General features: G+C 35.8%; 4 protein-coding genes across 4 annotated transcripts; 2 read left to right on the forward strand and 2 right to left on the reverse strand.

The window, feature by feature from the left end:
* Positions 1-135: 135 nt before the first annotated feature.
* LOC106329468 (putative Dol-P-Glc:Glc(2)Man(9)GlcNAc(2)-PP-Dol alpha-1,2-glucosyltransferase) lies at positions 136-2,724 on the reverse strand. Its single transcript, XM_013768126.1, has 7 exons — positions 2,365-2,724; positions 1,716-2,052; positions 1,363-1,624; positions 1,149-1,286; positions 851-1,055; positions 615-757; positions 136-532 (listed from the first exon to the last, which is right to left on the reverse strand). The coding sequence occupies exons 1-7, from the start codon at positions 2,541-2,543 to the stop codon at positions 267-269; spliced, it is 1,530 nt and encodes a 509-aa protein (XP_013623580.1). The 5' UTR covers positions 2,544-2,724; the 3' UTR covers positions 136-266.
* Positions 2,725-5,973: 3,249 nt separating this feature from the next.
* On the forward strand, positions 5,974-6,674 carry LOC106333089 (cyclin-dependent protein kinase inhibitor SMR3-like). The gene has a single exon (XM_013771571.1). It carries the CDS (start codon positions 6,047-6,049, stop codon positions 6,488-6,490), a length of 444 nt encoding a protein of 147 aa, XP_013627025.1. The 5' UTR covers positions 5,974-6,046; the 3' UTR covers positions 6,491-6,674.
* An 822-nt stretch (positions 6,675-7,496) lies between these two features.
* On the forward strand, positions 7,497-11,214 carry LOC106328684 (WD repeat-containing protein 44-like). The gene is made up of 7 exons (XM_013767174.1): positions 7,497-9,390; positions 9,477-9,567; positions 9,653-9,810; positions 9,893-9,944; positions 10,035-10,114; positions 10,200-10,293; positions 10,385-11,214. The coding sequence occupies exons 1-7, from the start codon at positions 7,876-7,878 to the stop codon at positions 11,029-11,031; spliced, it is 2,637 nt and encodes an 878-aa protein (XP_013622628.1). The 5' UTR covers positions 7,497-7,875; the 3' UTR covers positions 11,032-11,214.
* Positions 11,215-17,387: 6,173 nt separating this feature from the next.
* LOC106331753 (dof zinc finger protein DOF5.1-like) lies at positions 17,388-19,353 on the reverse strand. The gene is made up of 2 exons (XM_013770158.1): positions 19,117-19,353; positions 17,388-18,847 (listed from the first exon to the last, which is right to left on the reverse strand). The coding sequence occupies exons 1-2, from the start codon at positions 19,168-19,170 to the stop codon at positions 17,681-17,683; spliced, it is 1,221 nt and encodes a 406-aa protein (XP_013625612.1). The 5' UTR covers positions 19,171-19,353; the 3' UTR covers positions 17,388-17,680.
* Positions 19,354-20,527: the final 1,174 nt, after the last annotated feature.

The following is a 20,527-nucleotide window of genomic DNA, read 5'->3' on the forward strand; positions in this document are numbered from 1 at the left end:
TTTTTTTTTTTTTTTTATAATTTAAATAAAAAAAAAAAAAAAAAAAAAAACAGATGACCCACATCATATACTATGTGGGTGGTCAAAGATTTTTAATGAAGCTGAAACTGTTACTTTTAAAGATTTGACTCGAAAGACATGCAAAGCCATTTCATTACTCTGAACATAAATGATGTTTTTTATAACAACAATTACATTATGAACTAACCAGTTTCTAAGGAACCTAACTGTGGTAACATCTAAAGAGCATAGACACCTTTATGTCCCTACCAAATAAACCTCTGGACACCATCCTCATGGCTCCACTTGAATGTTCTAAACAAGAACATTCCCATCGTAAACACATTGACACATACAAATATCGTTCCAGTGAGAAGCCAAGTGGCGCAACCGCTGTTTCTGACACAAGACTGAAGCATGAAGATATAAAACGGTATAGTGTAATATCTGAACTCGATCAACGGCGTAGGAACAAGAACTGCACATGTCGCTAAGAAATAGACCAACACCCATATCTTCCTTCGACTTTTCTCTACCGAATATGATAAAGAACCAAAGTCAAATCCACAATTCAAAACAAATAAATCATGCTGCACAAAACGGTTTAGACATACCTAATAAAGATAGGATTGAGAACCAGGAATAGACGTAAACAGGGACTAACACGTACTTCATCAACCAATGTGCGTTGATAATTTTTCTCCATAGATAGAAGGGATAGTGGCGATTATCAGCGAGAAGATAAGGATGAGCCAAGCTGAGGTTTCATAAAGAAAAGAAGGAAACAGAGAATGAGAGTTTGTAGTAGAACATGTTAGGGAGTTTAGAGGTATAAAGAAAGAAAGTGAACCTGAAAAAGTGTACAGAGGCAAAACCGGCTATGAGAGCGACAAGAGTTAGTAGAAGGCTCAATGGCCTGTTTTGGCGGAGCTCTTGGAGTATATTTCTCAGTTGAGCTACTGAGAAGTGTAGGGGAGCAGTGAAGAGTGCAGAGACGAGGCTGAAATACATTATCTGCGCAAAATGTGGTGAAACTACATGATCCTCTTTTGCACCTGCCATTTTTGAATTTGATGGATTAGTAGTGAAAGAAAACAACATACAGATTCAATCTAAAATGACAACAAAAAAAAAAGAAAAATCTATACCTAGGACTATACCGCCGTTCCAGATGATAAAAATACCGAAGGCTACCACAACCACGAAGAAAGGGCTAAATGTGACCAAGAGATTCCACTTCATACTCCAACATGTTGAGATTACAGCATAAACATCATAGACTAAGCCTGCATTTGTTTAAGAACATTTATGCTTATGCTTGAGAAAAGCAATATGGTTGTCAGACTAATAGCAACAACATACCTGAAGTATCCTCTGTTGAAGAAATAGAATTAGCACGGTCAAAAGGATCCACGGCGGTGCTATTATCAGGTTTTCTTTTTCTAAGATTTGATCTCAGAGTTGCTTCTTTCCCATCAATGGACTGATGACGCGAGTGTTGATCTACTTGTTCTTTTTGCTTTTGCCTGGGCGAGTCAAGAGTGAAGTCTAAAACACCTGAGCAAGCAACGAACAGCATCCAGACTACATTTGTTTGTCGGATACAAATTGCTAAAGCACCAAACTGCAAGAACAAAAAAAAAAAACATCAATAAATTCACAAACGTATTTGTTAATTCAAACAACAAAACAACGAACTGATTCAAATGACTTACAAAAGCACTGAGGAAATATCTTTTCCTCGAACAAGCGAGGTACATGGCGAGAAAAGCTGTGAGAGACGCCACATCTGTGTAGTAGAGGAAAGTGAAGAACCAATGAAGAGGGTAAAGAGACATAACCAAAGCCATAAGAGTCGCTTTTCTATCACTGAGATTCGGGCCCAAGAATCTGATGATCTCAAACACTAGAACTCCACACAATACCGCAAAAACAGCATTAGTGGAGCGCAGGACAGACGTAGAACAAGCTTCTGAGAAGGACAGAGAAGTAGCTCCCATCAACAACATTCCTGGAAACAAAGAAGCAACATGTGCTAATGAAAGATAGTACCTGCACACACACAAAAAAAAAAAAAAAAAAAAATTTTGAATTAACATTTCCACTTTAAAAAGATTCAAACTTTAAATTAAAATCTATAAAATTAATGACGCGGTAACAGCATAACTAGGCAGTGGAACACACATTGAAAAAACAAATTTTTGAATTTAACATTTCCACTTCAAAAAGATTCAAACTTTAAATTAAATCTATAAAAATTCTATGTATAGTAGTAACAGGTTCAGGTATTGAAACACACATTGAAAATCAAGACTCTAAAAGGTAACTAGTTGAGAATCTATAGACGAGAGGGATGAGCATTACAATCCAGGTGGGGTGGTGATCATCGGATCCCAGCTCCTGAGATTCCCATTGCAGTATTGCTGAGCCTGAGGCACATGGAATATCTCGTCCATGTAGGGTCCTGGAACAATGTGGTTGACGATGATCGACATGGGAATCACCCACAAGCTCGTGATTGCTGCAACCGCTATTTTCCCCATTTTTCTATTTTCTCCAAAATGAATTGCTGCTCAGATCCGAAGCCACCTAGATACTTGGTTAGATCCGCGGATCAATCATGGATCTTCTTGATTTGATCACGATCACAGTAAACTCGGCGAGCTGAAGGCGCTGAGATTCCGATCGACTAGAGAGAGAAGGATGAGTCAAATGAAAGTCAACGTTACTAGATTTAATTGGGCTTTTGCTAGTTCTATGGCTAAAGCCCAAATAAGCTGGGGCCCATTAAGCTCTGAATCTATTATATAACAATTTTTTGAGCAAATTTTTAACAAAGTACTGTATGTAGCTTCAATTATACTACTATACCCAGTATTAAAGTTTTTGAACATTACAAAAATGGGTAGCCATTATTCGTGGGGAACAAGACTAAGCATGTCCTCCTATACAAGTGGACAAGAAAGTTGTCTGGTGGCCTTGAGAATATACACTGCAAAGTGACTTTTATCAAAAGACGAGGGAATCCCAAATGAAAGCTTTTAAGATTGAAAGCACTTAAGCTGAGTCTCTGACCCAGATCCCAAATCATTATCTAATTCAATACTTTATATGTTTTCACTTCCATTTTATTTATTATACTACTTTTGAGTAAAACTCCATATAGATAAGCTAGTTGTTTCTGTTTTGTTTACAATTGGAGAACTAGATTGACATATAGTTTAGCTCTAAAACATAATCATTAGTTCACTTGCTTGCTATACAAACTCTTAAGAGATTCCTATTGTTTGTAACATCAAATCGCAGTTTCTTAAAACTGCCAGAACTTTATTTAGCGAATCAACCCGGCAAATGTAAATCTTGAATACCAATAACAACGATAATCAAAAACCCGAGAAATATGAAACAACTTCAATTAATACGTAACTAAAGATTCAATGCGGAACAGTTTGGAAATTAGAACTTTGCTAAATGGAGTAATTTCCTCAGTATATTACTTAAAATAATTATTTGATAGAGAGGGTTTTAAAATAACTCGTTGATGTGATGATGAATGATGATCATTAGATGGCGTGGGTAGAACCAAGAAAAAGAGATGGTCCCAAAATTTGCATGTGAAATTTGATTCAAATATGTCTAAGCACACCAGCTTTGCTATATAAAAAAAGAGAGAACCCACCTTTTTATAGTTCTATGTATAATGTAACTGGATGGATTGCTAGTTGTTACTAATACTTGAGTTGGATATCTTAGCACACATCAAGTCTTATTTTAGCTTTTTAGTGAACGACAAATGTAAAAACGAAAAATGTTTAGTATATTGCTTTGAAATAGTTTGTATATTTCTATTGTACGAAATTGTGATTCTTTTCATATTGTTTAAATTAATGGGAAAACATGTTAGTAGTTTATGTTTGCAACTCTCTCTCATGACTGTATACTATATAGTTATCATATAAATTTTTATTTTAACTTAATAACTTCTACTCTCAGTTCCCATTAATATTTAAGCCTTATTAAGATAGAAAAATAAGCTAATAACAAAACTCGAAAGATGGAGGACATGATGATCAACCATGTGCGTAGCCATTGAGACCACCTGTCTTATTTCCCACCACATGTCTTAGTATCCCTCGTTAAATCAATTGATCTACTAACTTAATCCATACATAACACAATATCATAACTTACATATTGTTCATAATTTATTATAATTATGGAGTGTGACGTTGTTGGCCGTCGTTTAGAGAGGTGTAGCAAGTAGTGAACAAAAAAAAGAGAGAGAGGTGTGGCAAGTTTACCAAATCTATAGTGGTTCAAATTTTGGATGAGGAATCCAAAGTTATGGTTTTCAACTAGTATAAAAAATGAATTTAATTTATAAAGAGAGTCTCATATATATTTCAATTTTTATGATAACAACAACACCGACAATATTAATTTAAAATTGAGTGTCACTATATTTTGGTCAAAAGTGTGTATTTGTATCACTTGTTTTTCTATATATGTTTGTAAACTTTGTTTTTCATATTTCAATCTCAGCATAACATCTTTACAAAGTTATTTAGAGTTAAACCATAATTTCTGTTCTGAGTATTATGCACAATTTTCTCTAAATATAAATAAAATATAAATATTACTTCATCTGTTTCTTAATAATAGACATTTTAGAAAAAAAATTATTTCAGAAAAATGTATTTTTTGTGTTTTCTATGAAAAATTGTAAACTTCAAAAAAATTAATTGACTTTATTGAATTATTATTGGTTAAAAGTTATTAAAAATTGAAAACTACAGAAAATAATACATTTATTATAATAGTTTAATGTATTTTCTTAATATGTATGAAAATAATAAAAAGTCTATTTTTGTGGATTGGAGGGAGTATTAACTTTCTCGTGTTTGATACTTAGAAGGAACAATGACAAGTTGACAAGTATCAGCAATTTAATTAGTTAAGAAGTCAATAATTAGTAGGTGCTTCATTGCTTGCGTGCACGATAAAGGAAGCAGGGAGACAATTATTTCCATTTTTTCACGATGTCAATTTTTTCACGATGTCAATTTTTTCTTCTTCACGATATCGGCCAAAAAAAATTGTTGACATCGTCTGACAATGAGCATGAGAAACTAAACATATAAGTTTTTTTTTGTCGTAAACATAAAAGTTCAAAATATATCTCGAGGTCCCATGCAAGGCAAAGGCACGTGCGTCTGATTTGCATCAAAGTTTGTGGAGACATTATTTACCTTTTAGTTTCCGATCAATATTCATTTTATTTTCGTTTAATTAAAATTCCGTAATAAATTCTAAAAATACAATAATGCAAAAATCCTCAAGTCAAAGTAGAAGAAAGAGGGATGCTTTTCCTTAATAAACAAGACTAATCAAAATCATCATTATCTTTTTTACCAAAAATTATCGAGAAAATTGCATGTCTTCGTTTTAAAAAAAAAATTGCATGTATTATATATACCTTCTAAAGAATCTAAGCAGTATTGATGTATGAGTAGCAAAACTAACAACTATGTGAAAGTTTTATATATTGCATGCATATATTTTTATTAGTGATTTGATAAACTTCAATATATAAAACTAAGAGTTAAAATTCATCATATTCTCTTCGCTAATGTATATAAACATGATCTAAGAAAAGGATTGATTTAAAATATTTTGTTGTTGGAAAATCTTACATTATCTTAATATGGTTGTTTTGAACTTTTGGCATATATGGATACATATATGTTGCACCGAAAGCTTAGATTCTAAGAATTTAATTGTGGTGGTTTAGTGATCAATTAATTGCCTATAAGTTTAACAAAATATGTTGATTTGTCATTAGCAGTTTTATTTCTAGCTTCATGCAAAAATTCGCATAGCGATAGCATGATATACTTGCGTTATTATGTGTGTACATAATAATGAGAATATAATATACTACTAATTAAGAAAATCAAGTAAATTAGCTTTCAGCCCCAAAAAATCAAATAAAATAAAGTTTTTTCTGTATCCCGCCACTTGGGAGACAGATCACTAGTTAGTTGAAATGGTGGCTTTCAAGTTTCGGATCCAACGCACGTTATCTTTCCTTTCTCTCTCTCTCCTTAATCTCTCTCTCCCTTCTCTCTCTTCTATCTCTTTCTCTAAAATTCTCCTAATGGCAGAGATCAGCTGCGTCAAGGAGATTCAAGAAGAAGACGTAGATAAGAACCGGTTACTGACTCGACCAGAATTGGATGTTACAGATCACAAAGAGCAAACGGTCAACGAAGAGGATGGATGCAAAACTCCAACATCATCCCCTCACAAGATTCCAGCGGCGTTATGCCCACCAGCTCCAAGGAAACCGAAACCAAACCGATCTTCCGGGATGAAAAGAAAATTAACGTCGGTTCATGTTGTTAACCGTATACCCATTGATCTGAGCCCTGAGATCGAGATGTTCTTTGAGGAGTTAGACCGCAGGATCAAGAAGTCACGGAAACAATAATAAGACGACCAAGATTACTGGTCCTTTCTAATGTATGACTGTGTAGTGGTAATTGATCCTTTAAATCTTTCCTTCATTTTCTATTTTTTTTATCATTTCTGTATAATATAAGTGACATGCTGATAACAATAAAACTATGATGATAAAGCCGCAATCTCATTATATCATAGTTTTTCGGCAGTAATTTACGTTTCAATAACCTCTTTGATTTTTTTCTTAATATTTACAGATGGTGTAGAAACAGAAAGTACTATTTTTGATATTTTATTAATAATTAACTTAGTGAAAACAAACCATACAATCTATAAGAAGTTAATTTGCCTTTCTAGTAAATTAAAATTTAATAAGAAAAGCATGAATCCATAAATATTTGAAAAGTTTGAAAACAGAATATATATCTGAAATGACCTATTCACAAAATATTATCTTAGGGTATTACTAGGCTTTGTTGCTGATTAATTAATACCATGCACGAGGATTCAATACACCAAAAACACATTCATATATGTTTACAACAAGGGGTTCGCCCAAAAAACTTGAGTATATATTTGGTAATCTGTATCATGTCATTTTATATATATTGCCTAACTCAGATTTTATTAGACTGTTTTTTATAACATATATATTTAAAATGTGTTTTTTAATAAAATTGAAATTTTATGTATTACCAAGGTTCACATTTTCATCATATCCGATAACATAAATCTATATTATACCATATTGTAATTATATACCTATTATTTAGCTAATCAGTCTTTAGAAGAAGAGAAAAAACTAAGAAATTTGCCGTGGAAGCAAACATCCTTCGTTATGGATCATGCTTCCTTCTTTGTGTACACCTTGTTATGATCGATGATTTGATCAATATTGTATACTTTAATCTATGTGTATGTGTGTGCCGTTAATGTTTACGGGGTTAAGTTACACATCAACCAAGAAGAATGAATTTATAAAAATATAATAATTAGATAGTTATACATATATTCTTCTACTTTCATGAATGAAAATATCAGACTGTCCTGAACAGAATAATACATGAGCATTAGTCAAAAAAAATCATTTGTTTAGCTCGCTCATAAGCCAGCCAAAATGGCCAAAACCTTACAACAATACTTGTCAAACATCTAATTATGGAAATGTTTACAAAATGGGCCGATATGAAAAAGTAAAGCTCATGGGCTTTAACACGGGCTACTTCTCGAATCTGCATAAATATACAGACGAGTTGTGGATCGTCGGATCATGAGAGATCACGGATCCGCCGTTGATAGTGTTAGGGGATCCCTTGATTCTCTCCGCTCAGCTTCTCTCTCTCTCTCTCCCTCCAAAACAATCACACAAAGTTTGAATTTCAATCTGGAAATTTCTGAAACCGATGTATAGCTATGGCGAATCTAAGCGGCGCAAGTGGGAGATTGGAACGGAAGAAGACAATGGCGATGAATTGGGCGGGGTTAGGCGAGGTTGAAGACGACGACGATCGCTTCTTCGAGAGCTCTAACCGTATCTCCACCGTCGTGCCTATCGATTTGGCATCTTCTTCTGACGAGGAGGAAAGCGAGTTCGATGATTGCCGGATCTCATTTTCTTCATCCGCCGCTCGTCCTGCTCCCGAGCCGGTTACGTCGCCGGATTTCGATATCTGGATGTCGGCGCCGGGATCCATCACGGAGCGCCGTCGTAGGCTCCGCGATGGAATGGGGCTCGAGTCGAAGAAGAGCATGCTCGGATCTATCTCGATCCAGCGCATCAGCAAACCTACGGCGATTGAGATCGTCGGAGGAAGCGTTATGGAAGAGAAGGTTGCGGAGGAGCCGGATCATAATAATCCTCCTCCGTTGGATCAACGATATCCGCCGATGTCGGTTTTGATCGTACGGTCCAGATCCGATTCCGATATCGAATCGACTTCCGCTGAGAAAATACGAAAAGAGGAAATGTTAGGGAAAACGTCGAAATCGCGTCTGACGAGAACCGCGTCTGCGATTGGAGCTCCGCGCGCGAGAGTCTCGCCGCCTAACGCGCCCAAACGCAGCGGCGCGAAGAAGCTCTCTACGGTAGTTTCCAATACTCAGTTCAGCGCCTTCTTCCTGATAAAGAATCTCGATACTGGCAAAGAGTTCATAGTGAAGGAGTACGGCGAGAACGGAGCGTGGAACCGTCTCAGCGATCTTCAAACAGGAAAGCAGCTGACGATGGAGGAGTTTGAGAAGAGCCTTGGATTCTCGTCTATCGTTAAGGACCTTATGCGGCGAGATAATGCGAACTCCGCCATTGATTTGAGTAAACTCAATTCCTATGTGTCGAAGAGCTTGAGGGAAAGCAAGAAGAGAGGTGCTGCTTTTCTAAAGAACATAAAGGGCGTTGCTCATTCGATGAGCTCTAAGGCTCCTCCAGAGAAAGAGAAAGAGAAAGATCCTAATGTTAGTAGTCTGAGAGTGGTGGACCAACACCAACAGCAGGAGAAGAACAACGACGAGACAAATCAATGGGTGAAGGTGAGGCATTCAGGGAAGTCTCACAAAGAGCTCAGCGCTTTGCATTTGTGCCAAGAGATTGAAGCTCATCAAGGAGCTATCTGGACTATGAAGTTTAGTCCTGACTCGCATTTGTTGGCTAGTGGAGGGGAGGATTGTGCTATTCATGTGTGGGAGGTCCAGGAATGTGAGATCTTGTCAACGAATGAGAGCAGCTTGACACCCATTCAAGAAGGTGATGATGCAGCAGAAGTGCCACCGGAGAAGAAGAAAAAGGGGAAAGCTCCATCGATTAGAAAAGGAAATCAGATCCCAGATTATGTCCATGCGCCTGAAACTGTCTTCTCATTATCAGATAAACCCATATGCAGTTTCACTGGCCATTTGGATGATGTTCTGGACTTGTCCTGGTCTCGGTCACAGGTTAGTTTATGTTCCTTTCTTCCCAACATTGATGCAATCATACATGAATTGCTATTTGACGAACTTAACCATGCCTTCTCATGCAGCTATTGCTTTCATCTTCCAAGGACAAAACCGTGCGTTTATGGGATATCGAAACTCAAAGCTGTCTAAAACTCTTTGCCCACAATGACTATGGTGAGGAAAGAAATGTCGCTTGATACTCATAATGCTAATTTTCATGTTGTTCTCGGAGATTCATGCCTTACTCTCTGGTTTTCAGTTACTTGCGTACAATTTAATCCATTGGATGAAGATTACTTCATAAGTGGCTCACTTGATGCCAAGATCCGTATATGGAACATATCGAACCGTCAAGTAGTGGAGTGGACTGATCTAAATGAAATGGTTACTGCTGTTTGTTACACTCCTGATGGTCAGGTACATGATTCTCTTCACTTAACAATCATATACTTGGAATCGACCACCTCGGATTGATATCTATATGCTCTTTGGTACGTAGGCTGCATTTGTTGGTTCACATAAAGGGAATTGTCGGCTTTACAGTGCAGAAGGTATATTGGCTAAGAACTTAATCTATTCTGTGACTATGTTTAGTTATTAACCTTATACTCTTAATAAATTTTCTTATATTAATTGATCAGATTGCAAGCTGGAGCAAACAAACCATATTGATCTGCAAAACAAAAAGAAAGCTCAAGCTAAAAAGATCACAGCTTTCCAGGTTTCACCCTCTTTTCTTTTAGACGTTTCGTTTGTTGGCTTTCATCAGAGAGGATTAGTACTTACCTTTGAGTTTGCATGAACAGTTTTCGCCGATTAATCCGTCAGAAGTGCTTGTAACGTCTGCTGATTCACGCATTCGGGTTCTTGACGGTACTGAACTTGTTCAAAAATTCAGAGGTATGTAGCTGAAACAACTCATTTGTCTCTCTGCCTTTGATCTCTCACAGTAAATATTTTAAAAATCTTGTATTGTTCAATAAACCTGCAGGTTTCAAAAACACATGTAGCCAAATGACAGCATCTTACACACTAGATGCCAAACACATTGTCTGCGCAAGCGAAGACTCACAGGTTTACATGTGGAAACACGAGGAGCCACGAGTAGGACTAACCGGTAGAAAAACCATCGCCATGTGTACTTCTTTCGAAACCTTCCCTTGCAAAGACGTCTCCGTGGCAATACCTTGGCATGGCGTTGTTAAAGGAGAACCACCACCCGCACAAACCCAACCGAAGAAAAACCCCAAGAAACCCTCAACCACTACTACACAAGAAAACGCAACCGCAGGTAAAAAATCCGGCCTCCCACCGTTACCTAAGAAAAACAACGACAACACGGAGAGTGTAGCAACAGAAGAACATCAAGAAGATGAACCCACGACACAAGTTCCGCAAAACGAAACAGAGAACATTGCTGGAGAGACAATAAAGCCAGGGGATTCGCCTTCTATATCGATCTCATCTCGGATATCTTCATGGTCTTGGTTTGATGGTAGCGGCAGTCATGGAACTCATTTGGCTCAACCAACGGCTTGGGGAATGGTGATCGTTACAGCCACGATCGGTGGTCAAATCCGGGCTTACCAGAACTTCGGTTTGCCACGCAGAGTCAGTCGTCAGGGCTCTCTGTTTTGACGCAGTGTACATGCATACTTACGTCTATTTATAGCTCCTAAGAAGTTCTTGTATAGTCTATTGAGTTTAACATGTAATATTGTATAGTCACATATCAAAGAAGAAAACTTGGTATAACAAAATTATTGAGTCTATGAAAACCCATGGCATAGGGTTCTAACAAAATTTGATGCCATTACCCAAGTTCGACGCTCTGTTTTTTCCAACAACACTTCTTTTTTTTTGTTTTGTTTCTAGAGTTGTTGCCTATATTTCTTTGGATAGTTTTTTTTTTAACGTGTGATTAATTATGTTATTACAACTATGAGAAATATTACATAGACGATTTTACAGCCGACAATTCTACCATCATATGAGAATGCACGTCGGACTGCATCACTCTGAGCCGTCCTATGAAATCCATGTTCGATGATACGCCTTTGCACCATGCTGAAGACCTCTTGTAATCTTTTTTTCTCCATAATCTGCATAATTTGCGTTTTCTGAGGTTTGAACCCCAGATCTCCTGGTGTAGAAGCATTGAACCATTAGTCAAACCAGCTTCCACGTTTCTTTGGATAGTCTCTGTAGCAAAGATGATTAAAAGTTAAAAAACGAAAACCATTTTGAGCCACTTGTCTTCTGCTTAACCGGTCAAGCTGGTTTAGAAACCAACATCTTGACCCCCTTATCCTATGTAGTCTTTTATCATTGGGCCTACCTCTAGATTTATACAAATATTCGTTATAATGATGGTTTGCTAAATCGACGTTGATGTGCTTCAAAGTTGATAGTGTTGGGGGGTGACTGATCGGTGTGAGCAGTGAGGTAAGCAAAAAACAGTCCACAAATTCTTAATTTAATGTGATTATTTAAGTATGTGATGACGATTATTACAATTAGGCCTCGTGTGTTTTCTTAAGGACCAAGCAACTTTGTATGGGCCCGTCATCATCATCCGTCACAATCATCTACTTATCGGCCACCATATCTGATTTTTATTCAAAATAAAAACACATTTTCTAATCAGATATGACAACAATTCTTCTTTAAAATTAGGGTTTTAATACGAGGATTTCCATATTTGCTTTCTTTTAAGTGATTTATATTTATTAACCCTACTGATTAAAATCTCACTGACTAATTAGTACTGTAAGAAAAACAAATCGAACTTTACAACCAAAAAAAGGAATGGTACATATGAATTATTGATTTGTGTGTATACATACGTGTGTTAAGTCTGGCTCTTAGTTATTGGTCGAGTTAAAAAGGAAAGCAACTTGAGGTGCATGTTATTAGAGGGAATTCATATTGCTGTATAAATTTGAAAACGATTGGTGCCTGTACCACTCAAATAACACAAATATATAATTCCAGTCTGACGTCAAATTTGTTTGCAGTTGAACGTAAAAGTGGCGAATAACCTAAGGTCCGTCTTGATTGGCCAACGATAGGGACAAGTGAACAAAAAGAACACTTCTTTTACCAGTAAACAGAAAACCTAAAGCAAACGATATATAAATATATTGGTATATATATAGGAGAAAAATCTAAGATGTACTAATTGATTATTCATTTACATCGTATAATTAAGATCACATTATTTTTTCTCAGAAACTTTTTTTTATGTTTGTTAAGTTTTCCTTATAGCAACAAACAAAAAGGTTGAATTGACTACATCGAAGAACTTATGTAATTAACTATACTTATTGGTAGTTGTTTTATTACTTATCATTAGGTTTTAAACAATTATATGCTTAAATTGGAGGGAGATTAATTGTCAATGGTAATGATAAGTGTACGCGTAGGAGTTGCATAACGTTGTTAAGGAAATCGTCGACAATTTTACTTAGCCATATCAAAAAGCTAGCAGATCGGGGACCCTCGCTGTTTTTTGGGTTGGCCAAGATTTGTAATAAGAAAAGTAATAAATAAAAATCGGTAGAGAGAGGATTCAATAGTATGGAATCTTCATTTTTGTTAGAAAATTCATATAGGACAATTAGACATTCATCACGTGCACTATATGGCTCAATGGGTCATGCGCTAGATATTCACATATTTTGAATATTTGAATCATGCAAGACTACATTACTACTCCACAAAATGACAAAATAATCTCATACATTATAATGTATTTAATATGAAAACATCACAAATTAATAAAAAGTCAAAGCATTTATCTCATATACGTATCCATGTATATGTTATTTCCATATGTGTATAGGCCCGACTTGGATTCTGAGCCAAGAAGGTTATATGTTCTACACTTCTAGTGACAAGTAAGATTTCTAATTAAACAGAACAATGTTTAATTATTCGATAGAAATCTATATTTATCAAACAACTTTGAACTTCTGCACTTTGTTTTTGTTTAAACAACTTGTGCACTTTATCCCGCACAAAGCATACAAACCATACAAACCATACACATATTACATATATTTAGATATATATACACATATATGTATAATGATTTTCCCTGTACCGTGCGTGAGACTCACATATATGTGGGTTTCACATTTTTCCACGTGACGTTGATATGTTATTTGTCGTCAACAAATACTTACCTGTAATATCCAAATTTGGACTAACATTATTCCGATTCGCTGGTCCGGCTTCATGGACCGGTTTGTACCAAATTGTACTAGCTACGCTATGACTCCTGGTCAGTAGCCTATGACCGAATCTAAGACTTCAATGAAAATAAAATAGTATTTAAAATACGTAGACGACGATAATAGATAAAATAATTCCAACTCTTTGTTTGTTATCTTATGATTGACTGCACTAAGAACTTATTGAATTTAAGATCGAGGTATATATTCCTTGGTTTCTAATTTGTGGCACTGTATCGCTGTAAGATTATATTCATCACCAAAAATCTATTTTGGAAGAAATCAATGAACTTACTTGCAGTACAAAAAAAACATATTTAATGTAAATAATTCACTTAAGATCATTAAGATTTAAGAAGATAATAAGAGTATGTAAACAGTGATATTTTAGTAAATAGGACAAATATAACAGTAGATGAAATTAATACTGCCTTTTTCGTATTAAAAATATGATTTTCGTAAAAATAGTATAATTTGTTTGTAAATACAAATATTAATTTGATGAATGTGTTTAAAGTACAGTGAGTTTTGTTCAGTCACATGTAAGGAAAAACAGAAGTACAGAAGTATTTTGGCTCAAATTCTCACGCGTGTATCGAAACACGTGCAGTGTCAAGATCGAATCTCTCGGTCCTTGCGCGAGGGTTCCACCTCCTCTGACCGCACCGTTACTTTTGTCGCCTAGTGGTCCGTGCAATTCACAAGCCTCTTGCACTCTTCCAATGCGCGTCGGTGTTTTCCTTTACTCATTGTTCCGACATTGATTCGGTCGTCGTTAGATTTCTGGTTCTGTCTCTTTTACTATTCAAGAAATATACTAATACAGTACTACTATTTTATACAAGTACTATCTTCTTGACCAAAAAAAAATAAAAGTACTATCTTTATGTTCCCGAGTTTATTCTAGCTAATTAACTTCAATAATTTTTTATTTTTTTTCATTTTGATAGGATATAGATAATGAAATAATGTGTTTACAGAATAAGTTAGAACTTTCAATAAAAAATTTATCTCATCTCTTTCAGAGAGGTTTCTCTCTATCGTCCTTGTTCTCTAATTAGATCTTTCACAAGGAATAGAGTTCTGAGAGATTTCTGTCTGGTTTTCGTTTCCGGCGACGCATCTTCTCCTTCGGTGGTCGGTCGGCTCTGTTCCCGGGTAGCGGTGGCTCGTTCAGCACCAGCTTCGCCGGCTCTGTTTCCGGGAAGAGATGATTCTATTTCATCGTCTTCGCCGGTTTTTCACCGGAGTTTCTTCCGGTTTCATTTGATTGTTGCTTCCTGTTCTTCGATCTACCACCAACTCTCGATTTGATCCTCTGTCGCAGTGATTAGATTGATTGAAGACGGCGGTTATCTTTCCTGAAGTGATGATCCGGTTGCGTCTTGGCCATCTGAAGACTGCTTAGTTGGTCTTTCACTGATTTGTCTCCGCCGATGGCGGAGTTTCGGCGTGGCTACCGGAGGAGGTGAAGACTCTCTCTTGACGCGTATTCTCAGAATCGTTCGTCGATCGTACACGTGGTGGACGGATGTTGCTTTGCTTCCTCGACGGTGTAATCGCCTACGGTTTCCAGAGATGAGTTGCATGTTCCCTCCGGCGATGGAGGAAGGAAAAGGAATTTGGCGACACGTGTGCCTCGCAGTTGAGGTCTCAACACGTGTGCCGTGTGTTGGCGTTTTGGGACGGTGACCTCTTGTTTGGTTTTTTTTTTTTTGGCCGAGATTTTGGAGGTTACTTTGGATGGGTGTTAGGTTTTGGGCCTGTCTTGGACTTCCGTTGTAATGGTTTCGGGCTGGGTGCAGTTTGGACTTTGTTCCTTATAATAATAGATGGAAAAAAAAAAAGATAATGAAATAATGTGTGGTTCGAAGTTTGAACTCTTGATCCTTCGCAGATGATATTTTGAAACAAGTAAACTCATGCTAGGTACTGGATAATCAATATAATTATTTTTGAAAGAATTGTTTTTCGTTTCCGTTTATTTCAACCAACTCAGTTAAACTCAAATGACAGTCGTCGATAAATGTTACTGAATTCTTTTTGGTCAATAAGTGCACCTGATTTTGTGACATAACATACACAAATTTCAATAAAGAGTACGGTCTACTTTATTTTTAATTATATGATTTTTTAAGTTCACTTAAATTCATTTTTCTCCTAAATGAAATTTACAAAATCGCCTGTAGTAGACGATTTTGACGCTTGTTATCGATCGAAATTCCAAGATTTATCTTATACTAGTTGGAAAGCACCATTAGTCTAAAATCATACTAATTGACAGCGCACATCCAAATTATTAGTCTAGATGTATATATGTGTGCGTTGCGTTAATCAATTCATAAGTTTACACTCTACAGTAGTACCAAACGAAACAAATTTTGAATACTTTGGCACACCGCACACGTTATAATATTTTATCTTTTGTTGTCTTCGCTATAAGGCGTTTTTTGTGTGGACTAATCAGGTTTTGTCGTTTTCTATCGAAACTGATATGCATCGACGATCATGCATGCATTGTATCATATTAATCTAATGATATTGGCGGATTGTCTCCACTATAAACGTGTATTTATAATACACACTATAAAATATTATAATTATGGAAATATAAAGAAATATTCGAGTATACACTAAAATAAAAAAATTAAGCAGCACACAAAACACTTCTCGGAAGTCGCAAAGAACAATCCTTTTGCAGAGTTACAAAATCATTGCCCCTTAAATAGTTATAGTCTTCTACACTACATATATACCATTATATAATCACCACGATTGATGGAATTAACTAATATACGGTAATACAGTACACTCGTAACTCGTTGTAAAAGCAATCACTTATACATTTATTTACACGTAATTCTCGATACTTTTTTGGGTGAGTACAATTTATAATATATACTTTCTGTGAATGATACACATGATATAGAAAAACTGCCTCATATATATAATGAACAAAATTTGACTAATTGTTACAAAATCGCCTTAGAGTCATCAACATACAAAAACTCGATAATTAAGTTTAATTATAACGACGCAGTAATGCGTGTTATTGCAATTTTTGTTCAAATTACTGACGAGTTCGAGTATACTATTAGTTAGATTCAAATAGCTAGCTTGTAGATGAAGTCTCAAATAGATTCTTCCTTGCTTTACATCAAAATTATCGTAAAGTCTAACTAAAGCATTCCGTAAAAGACTCCATGATTATAAAAATGGAATAATCATAAAACTATGCGGAATTTGGACAGATTTCATAAGCTAATAAAGATAGAAGAAATGTATTTTTTATTTGTTTCATAAGCCATTAGACCCAAAAGCTCACCAAGAACACTTATATTGATCATGGCTCATATGACTTATAATAAAATACTTACAAATAACCTAAAATGTAATTTAGATAACAAAAAAAACTAGAATATAATTGATTATTTTCCTTGTAATGAATTTCATCGTTTATACTTATAGGATGAAAATACAGCAACGTAAAGTTTTGTTTAGGATAATATTATAATAACTTCAAATTCCATTTTTGTTTCGTCACAGCTTAAATAACGTACGATGTCGTCAGGTAATACTTACAAATTTTCTGTGGCATTTTAGTATTATGCTTTCTATATAGTCAAGGCGATAGAACGTACTTTTTGATTTATGTGCAGCAATCTAAACTGGTAAGAGATTTGATAAGATAATAAGCAGTAAGAAGACTGAACCTCATTCAACGTACTAAAAAATTTAAATAGTAAAATATATTTGATAGAACATACTTAACTCATACAAACACCGTACTACTCGCATGTATGATCTCATATCCTCATACTTAAAATGGAACTTTGCAACAAAAACCCTAAACTAAATCTGAAAAAACAGCCAAGAGAATCCAAATATCCAAAACAAAACCCAAAACTAGTAGTTGTAATGGAATATTAAAAGACCTACACGATCGATCGATGTAGTAACTTCCAACTAAGTACATAAGATCATAGCACACCCAGTAAAAAATACAAAAAGTCTCGTCATCACATAGATTCGATCCTTAGAGTGCCAGATGATTATATATTGCTAGTAGAAGAAGAGCTGAAGTTAATAGAGACATCACTCCACGAACTAGTTGTTGCCGCTGCGGCTGATGCTGCACTCCCATGAATATTCCAAAGCTGTTGTTCGGTTCCAAAAAGTTGTCTAGACATGTTGAGTTGATTGTTACTATCTTCCATTTTCACTGAAGCTAATTGCGACGCAGTGTCCGTGACCATAGCTGATGATACAGAAGAGGAAACAAGGTTATGAAAGATGTTCTTAGGTCGATACTGACCCGAGCCAGTGACTAATCCGTAACCCGGATCCATGCCCGTTTGATTTTGATGATCAAACTGATATAACCCGGAAGATGATGATGAGCTGTCTAAACCACCTAGCAAAGGAAGTTGGTGATGAGGTGCCGGGAATCTCCACTGGTCAAAACCAGTCAAAAGAGCCTCCGCTCCTCCTCCTCCTCCGCTTCCACCCCCTACATGATAAGAAGGAGCTGAAACGGTACCGTACTGTAAGGTGAAGTTGTCAGTGAAGTCTAAAGGAGGCATGAGCTTGAGAGGAGGCAAAGATGATCCAAGTCCAAGTATGTTGTTGTTGTTATGATCATGTCCGGGGATCAATCCGGCGTTGTAAGAAGATAGCAACGAGCTCAGAGAAGTCGAAGAAGGTGGTGGTCCCATCTGATTATTAGCCATGGCTCGGTCGTGGTATTGGTCGCTGCTTGTGTTGCTGTCTTGTGACTTACTGTTACCGCTACAGCTGCTACCACCACCACCGCCACCGCTGCTGTTTTTGGTTCTTTTGTTTCTGCGGCAACCACCACCAACAGGAACGCTCCTTAGAGCGCCGCCACGTGTCCAGTAACGGCGGCATGCTTTGCAGAAGTGGCGAGGTTGGGTGAGACTGTAGTTGTTGAAGTAACAGAATTTGGTGTTGGTTGAGTCACATCTTGGACATTTCAAGGCTGTTTCAGGCATTGGTATGTTGGCTATTCTTGCCCTTTCCGCCATCGAACCTGGCCTTATTGATCCTCCAGGTCCTCCGGGACCACCACCGCCTCCACCGCTGTGGTGAAGCGGTGGAGGCGTTTGTTGCGGTTGCGGTGGGAGGGGATGGTGAGGGAGGAACTGCTGGCTGATGTTGTTGTCTCCCGTGAATCCAACGGTGGATGTGATTGGTTGATGCTAAAGAGAGAGGAAGAAATGATTCAAAAACAACAAAGAAAAGTTATTAGAATTTGTGAAAAAATAGTAAAGGCCGAAAGAAAGAATTAATTTTGAGTATATTCAAATTAAACCGCAGATATACATAGATTAAAAGTTGACAAAAGGAACAAGAATATTATTATCCTCTTTTCTTGTTTGTTTAATCTTCTCTTTATTTTTAATTGATTCTTGAGTACACGCATAAATTATAAAACATTAAAAGAAATTCCTAATCAAGATTAACTTACTTGCTGTTGCCAGTTTGATGAATCAGGATAAGTAGGAAATGAAGAAAACACCATATTTGATCTTTCTTCTTTGATGATCTCTTCCCTCTTTAGTTTTGTTTTTTGTTTTGTTTTAGAGCAAATAAGGGAACTAAAGGTGGTTTTGTTTGGTGAAGGCTTATATGAAGAAGTGGAGAATTACGTCAAAAAAAAAACAACGGGAAGAGCTTTAGAGAGAGAAAAGAAGAGGAGAGGAGAGCTTAGAGAAAGAGAGTGACAAAGGTAAAGGAAGAACCTTTATTTATATATAAACATATCCACATATACATATGGAATATCTTTTGAATATTATATTAAATAATATTGTTGAATAAAATAAGAATTGAGTGTGTCCACAGTGTTATTGTTAATTCTCTTTTTGTTTTATATATTTTATGCGTATTAGCTTAGGGTTTTAGGGAAGGTGGAGGAGAGGGAGTGTGTCTAATTGCTTAACTCATAAGTTTCTATCTGATTCTCTCTTTCTGGCAATCCTGCTACTTATGTACTGTGTGCGCTATATAAAAATATTAAAAATTTAACCACAGTGTTCACTTAATTTTGTGTATACATAAAGACTACCGAAAATATCAATTTATGTCACGAACTTTAGAAATATTTTGATTAGACAGCAATATATAAAAAACAACTATAGATAATTTATAGCTTTTACTAAACGAATGTGGGGATTTATATATGCTATTGTTCTATTGAATTAACTAAAGTAACATGGTAATGCTTTTGATATACAAGTATATATGTTTTAGCAAAAAATCATTGATATATTTTTTTTTGAATAAAAATCATTGATATTTTGACAAAGTGAAAGAGATGCTGCTCTCTTTTTTCAAGTAGGAACTACAATTCATTTATGTATTATCATAAATGTAGAGTTCATTTATGAACTACTTCAACCAAGTTCTGAGGAATCGAATTGTGTTCATATATGATATGCAAAAAGGGAGTTTGGTTTATTTATTTGATGAAAAAAATAGTGCATAGTTACATACACAGCAGTGATGATCAATTAAGTAAGTATTGATCAATTAAGTAAGTAAACATCTAGATCTGTTAATATTATAAAGGGGGAGAAGGTTTGACTAAATGGGCCAACACTAACGACTAAATAATATTATAACTAAGATAATACATGCGTAAGTGGTGAATTTATATGAAAATTATTTAAAAAATATCATATAAAAAATAAAATTATATTCTTGATGGAAATAATATATTTAGCCCTTAAACAATTTTTTAAAATTATTTTGTTAATTACATAATTTATTTACTGATGAGTTTATCCCATTTTAAAAAATATTTAGGTCAAAAAATCACTAATCGTATAAGAACCTAACATTTAGGCCAAAGAATCTCAGAACAACTATTTGGTTAC

Source organism: Brassica oleracea, chromosome C3, assembly GCF_000695525.1.
Source record: "Brassica oleracea var. oleracea cultivar TO1000 chromosome C3, BOL, whole genome shotgun sequence".
Taxonomy (NCBI): Eukaryota; Viridiplantae; Streptophyta; class Magnoliopsida; order Brassicales; family Brassicaceae; genus Brassica; species Brassica oleracea.

Bases quoted from the DNA above. Each gene is read 5' to 3' on its own strand.
- LOC106331753 (XM_013770158.1), bottom strand. From the start codon at position 19,170: ATGGTGTTTTCTTCATTTCCTACTTATCCTGATTCATCAAACTGGCAA. The intron at 18,848-19,116 runs GTAAGTTAATCT...CTCTCTCTTTAG, and splicing joins CATCAAACTGGCAACAGCAA to CATCAACCAATCACATCCAC.
- LOC106329468 (XM_013768126.1), bottom strand. From the start codon at position 2,543: ATGGGGAAAATAGCGGTTGCAGCAATCACGAGCTTGTGGGTGATTCCC. The intron at 1,287-1,362 runs GTATGTTGTTGC...AAACAAATGCAG, and splicing joins TTCAACAGAGGATACTTCAG to GCTTAGTCTATGATGTTTAT. The intron at 533-614 runs GTATGTCTAAAC...CATATTCGGTAG, and splicing joins CTCAATCCTATCTTTATTAG to AGAAAAGTCGAAGGAAGATA.
- LOC106333089 (XM_013771571.1), top strand. From the start codon at position 6,047: ATGGTGGCTTTCAAGTTTCGGATCCAACGCACGTTATCTTTCCTTTCT.
- LOC106328684 (XM_013767174.1), top strand. From the start codon at position 7,876: ATGGCGAATCTAAGCGGCGCAAGTGGGAGATTGGAACGGAAGAAGACA. The intron at 9,945-10,034 runs GTATATTGGCTA...TTAATTGATCAG, and splicing joins TCGGCTTTACAGTGCAGAAG to ATTGCAAGCTGGAGCAAACA. The intron at 10,294-10,384 runs GTATGTAGCTGA...ATAAACCTGCAG, and splicing joins ACTTGTTCAAAAATTCAGAG to GTTTCAAAAACACATGTAGC.